This window comes from Silene latifolia, chromosome 11 (genome assembly GCF_048544455.1).
Source record: "Silene latifolia isolate original U9 population chromosome 11, ASM4854445v1, whole genome shotgun sequence".
NCBI classification, from domain to species: domain Eukaryota; kingdom Viridiplantae; phylum Streptophyta; class Magnoliopsida; order Caryophyllales; family Caryophyllaceae; genus Silene; species Silene latifolia.
The window spans coordinates 208,977,977-208,982,881 of NC_133536.1; the positions used below are offsets into that span (position 1 = coordinate 208,977,977).

The window sequence follows — 4,905 nt, forward strand, 5'->3', positions numbered from 1 at the left end:
TTAAGAATACCCTATCAATAATAAGTCAACATATCAAGGACAGTAGAAAACAAAAACAAACTAGCCTTTTCATGGCAGCAAATGCTTTTGAGAGGTTTTGGCACGCCTCAATGGAATCGTTGTGATGAGGGCCAAGAGACACATCCATAATGTCCTTAGCAACAGCAAACATTTGCGCCAACCGATTCTCCTCCAGCCTTCTATCATGAGCAACCTCTGCTGAGTTTTCTCCCAACAACCCCAAATGTATCTCCAACGACTTCAAAAAATACGGCAACCCATCCTTACAGTTCAAAATCTCGACACACACTTCAGCCAAATCCCTATTAGCATTACCAACCTCTCTACTATCACCCCTGATCAAATTTAATAGGGGGAGAGAATTGCATAAGAGAATTATTATTAATAAACCCTACTTGCATAAACCCTGGACGATAGCCGTGTATACTAAGACCTAATCCTCAAACATCCCCTCAAACTCATGGTAAGTTGCTAAAATTTCCATGAGTTTGCAAAATAAGAAAAATAATATTTCATCTTCGTCGTCTTCTCATCTCCGTCTTCATCTTGATATTCGCAAGGTAGGTAAGATAAACGAGTATAAGACTCGTTAGAAAATTTTGTCGAACAAGATTGTTAAATTGTTCGGACTTGTCGATTATCAAATAATTTGTTAAGAGCCTAATCGGACCTAAACAAATTTCAGTAAAATGGAAAATTATCCGTCAATTTCAATATTTGGAGAACGCTGAGTTTTTTGGTGATTATGATTGTGTAACTCGCCAGTCATTATTGTACCGCCTTGAATGAATTTGAAGACTTCTAATCAAATTTTAAAGAAGACATAATATTTTTTTTTCGAAGGTTTTTTTGGCTGAGAATTCCGTCAAATATAAACCAAAGGATGAAATCATCCTTATTATCATGATAAGATGGCATACTCATTAATTCCAATCTTTCCATGCCTCTAATCCGGAGTAAATTCCCATAAAACCATCAGGGAAATCTAGACAAGAAGAAAGACGTTATAGTTTCGTCAACAATTTATTTTTATATTTTCAAGCGAAACAAAACTTTTTTTTTTAAGGAGCAAAATTATTGTTGTAAAGTCCTGCCAATGAGCGTCATATATGTCCGCTTATCGGCAAGAAAGCGGAAGCGATTTGTAGAGATACCTGATAAAATTTAATAGGGGAGAGAATTGTGGGTTTACTATATCCATTATAGAACAGTCAGCAAGTCATTACCATCCAATTATCCATGATTAGGGTTTCACATACGTGATTTTACATCTTATGGGGCTTCTCGGTTTATCGTTTTGATGAACAACCGATTTGATTCAACTTACACAAGGTAGCTCTTTGATCATGTTTACAAGTTAACGTTTTAATGATTATTGTTATCATCAACATGGTTCTCACTTCTCAGAGCCATGATGCTGTAATGTAAAACAATCTTTCTCCTTGTCAAAAAGAAAAAGAAAAAAAAAAATCATGTCATCCTTGGTTAAAACAAGTTTCCTTGCCCAATTACTGATCACGAAGAACATTGCTTCAACCTTATCTGGGCAGTGATATATCTGAGCATGATAGTTGAGTCGATCCATCTAAAGTCAGGTTACCATTTCTGGTCTGAACTTTTACATTGTAGTCGTTACTATTCTCCGGGATCATTGCACCTTCGAAAACCTTCACAACCATTGACATGGAAGGCCGTTTTGATGGTTCAGTATGCAAACACCATATTGCAAGTTTTATAGTTTTCTGAAGTTCTTCAGCATTGTGATGCATTAAATCGCTACCATTCTCAAGTAAATCAGACCATTGACCTGCCTCAGCATTCATTTTAACTTTGTGCATCAGTAGATTGCTTTCTTCAGGTTGGGAAAGATCCAAGTTTTTCCTTCCAAACACTATTTCGAGGACCACAACCCCATAGCTGTAAACATCAACTTTTTCTGTTATTTGTCTACCTAGCCATTCGGGAGCAAGATATCCTCTAGTTCCTCTCATTTGAGTTATAACATGACTTTGGTCCTTATCAATCAACTTTGCCAGGCCAAAATCGGATAACTTGGCATTGAAATCCTTGTCTAGAAGCACATTTTCGGGTTTTACATCGAGATGCGCTATTCTCTTTTGACATCCCTCATGCAAATAGGATAGCCCCTTGGCAATGTGCAGCATAATTTTTTTCTTGGTATTCCAGGAAAGCTCCTCCCTTGAGTTGGCGTTGAAGATCCATTTATCCAGTGACCCATTACTCATGTGCTCATAGATAAGAAGTCTGTGTGCTTTTTCAGCACAGAAACCAACCAATTTCACCAAATTCACATGATGTATGCTGCCAATAGTCTGAACTTCCGCCAAAAACTCTTTCATTCCTTGTCGACTATGATCCAAGCGCTTTACTGCAACTCTAGCACCGTCATTCAAGGTTCCTTCGAAAACCGTCCCAAAACCACCTTTACCAAGTTTCCTTTCGATATCAAAGTTGTTTGTTGCCATCTTCAAGGCATGGTAAGCCATCCTCATTGGGAAGTCAGTTGCTATATGTACGAAACTACTCAGTTGATGTGCTTTTTCACGGGTTTGTGCCCGATATTTTGCAAGTCTCTTCTTCATAAAACACTTGTACAACACAAACATCACAACCACAACAAAAACCAGAACCCCAATCACCACACCGACCACCAACCCAGCTGAAGCAGAAGATCCCTTCTTCCCCTCACCAGACCCGCCATCTGAGGAGTTACCTTTTGAACCCGGTCCAGCACCAGGCACAACAGGGTCAGTCCCAAATAGCGGATTTCCATCAGTAAGTACGACAATGCCAGATCGAAATGCTGGTAATTTCCCGGTCAAATTATTGTGAGTCACGTCAACCTTCTCAAGCTGAGGCAATGTAGTCAAGCTACTGGGGATGATCCCGGTTAAGTTATTACCGTTCAAGTACAGCTCCTTCAAGCTAGTCAAATTGGCAAATGCAGGCGAAATCGTACCACTAAAGCCTTGCTTAGCTAAATTAACTGTAATAACCTTATTATTACTATCACAAACAACCCCAACCCATGAGGCACACGCATCATTACCACCCCAATCATCAGCCAATTTCAGCGGGTACCCAAAATCTGAAACACAATCCAGCAAGATACTGACCTGCGGATCACAATCTCCCGTGGAATTTCGACAAAATTTGTTATTATTAACATCAACAGTAACCTTGAGCGGGAAATCCGGTAGTGGTCCCTGAAGCTTGTTGTTCTGGAGTGTCACATTCAACAAATTCGGCAAAGAAATTAACGACGGCGGTACTATACCTGTGCAATAAGTGGCGGAACCAAGATTCGCAGTCAGTACATATACTAGCTTAGATCAGTTAGATTTAAATACGTAATGCAATAAATACCTGACAACTGGTTATCCCTGAGCTGCAGATCGAAGACAGCAATACAATCAGACAAATCCGGTATGTGTCCAGTAAACTGGTTAGCATGAAGCCAAACCTGCTTCAACTGATTCATACCCGAAATGACCTGAATCGAGCCCGACAAACCCTGGCTATTAACCCAGAGATACTGCACAGACGAGCCAGTAAGCGAAGCGGGTAGAGATCCATTAAGCCTATTATAAGACAACCTCAAATCAGTAAGACTAGGCAAAGCATCAAAAATATCAGGAATTTGACCCACAATACTCGCCCCAGCAGCGTAGATGGTAGCAAGACTAGTAGAGTTAACAAGCTCAGCAGGAAACTCCCAAGGTACTAATTCCGCATTATCTGAAATAGAAAAATTCTGTAGCGCAGTCAAACCGAAGAAAGCCCGCGGCGCGACGGAGGTGAAGTTGTTCGAGTTGAGCGTGAGGGTGGTTAAAGCGGTTAAACCGGCAAAAGAAGGGATTTGACCGGAGAAGTGATTGTTCTCAAGAGAGAGTGAGGTGAGCTGAGTGAGTGTGTTGAGATTAGCAGGGAGTTTACCGGTTAATGAAGATGATTGAAGGTTAATAGAGGTGACACGGTTGTTGTTGTCGCAGCTGACGGCTTTCCATATGCAGTAAGAGGTGGCGGTGTCCCATGTGTCTGGTGGTGGTTTTAGATTTGTTAGGAGTTGGGACATGACGTCTTTGTCGTCGGCGGTTGTGGGGGTGGTGACGGGGAGTAGGAGGAGGAGGAGGAGGAGAAAGGGAAAGTTGGGTGGTACTGCTGCTGGTTTTTTCATTTTTACTCGTAGTTGTTGGATTCAGTTTAGAAAGAGAAAGAAATTAATGGTGACATTAAAGAGTGAATTAATAATTACTCCCTCCGTATTGGTCAATTATTGTTATTTGGTTTTGGCACGAAGATCAAGAAAAGAGGAGATGACCAATTATTAAATGACAAGTGGACCAAATTGAGTATAAATAATCAAATTGTTTTAAAAATTTATTCTTAAAATATAAAGGACGATAAATGAATGAGACACCCAAAATGGAAAAGGACAACAAATGACCGGGATAAAGGGAGTACTTTCTTAATAAATTGTGCTACAGTCCGTCTTGTTTGCGACGGGTCAGATAGTGCTATATTGCTGGAAAATGGGTCAACAAGTTGGACTGTTGGCAAATAGTGAATGTGGACTATTAGACTGTGCAAATGGTAGGTGATGACTAATTATTGTGGACTTATTAATTGCTCCAATTAAAAAAAGGGTTTTTTGATAACTGCTACCACGAGTAAACCACTTTTTGAGAACTGCTACCAAGGTAAAAAAGTTTAAAAAATGCTACCATAATTCTTGGTTCGTTAAAAATTCAGTACCAATTCATAGCGAAACCTAATTTTTGACATGAAAAGACAAAAATACCCCTCCTTTTACGTTTCCCCTTTCTTACCCATAAAATACAAAGTTTCTTCATAACCCATTAT

General features: G+C 39.8%; 1 protein-coding gene across 1 annotated transcript; it reads right to left on the bottom strand.

The window, feature by feature from the left end:
* Positions 1 to 1,224: 1,224 nt before the first annotated feature.
* On the bottom strand, positions 1,225 to 4,298 carry LOC141612524 (receptor-like kinase TMK4). The gene is made up of 2 exons (XM_074431341.1): positions 3,409 to 4,298; positions 1,225 to 3,319 (listed from the first exon to the last, which is right to left on the bottom strand). The coding sequence occupies exons 1-2, from the start codon at positions 4,217 to 4,219 to the stop codon at positions 1,560 to 1,562; spliced, it is 2,571 nt and encodes an 856-aa protein (XP_074287442.1). The 5' UTR covers positions 4,220 to 4,298; the 3' UTR covers positions 1,225 to 1,559.
* Between the last annotated feature and the right edge of the window lie 607 nt (positions 4,299 to 4,905).

What these genes read in the sequence shown, in the direction of transcription:
- LOC141612524 (XM_074431341.1), bottom strand. Translation starts at nt 4,219, where the DNA reads ATGAAAAAACCAGCAGCAGTACCACCCAACTTTCCCTTTCTCCTCCTC. An exon ending in CAGGGATAACCAGTTGTCAG is followed by an intron (nt 3,320 to 3,408) that starts GTATTTATTGCA and finishes CTTATTGCACAG; the next exon opens with GTATAGTACCGCCGTCGTTA.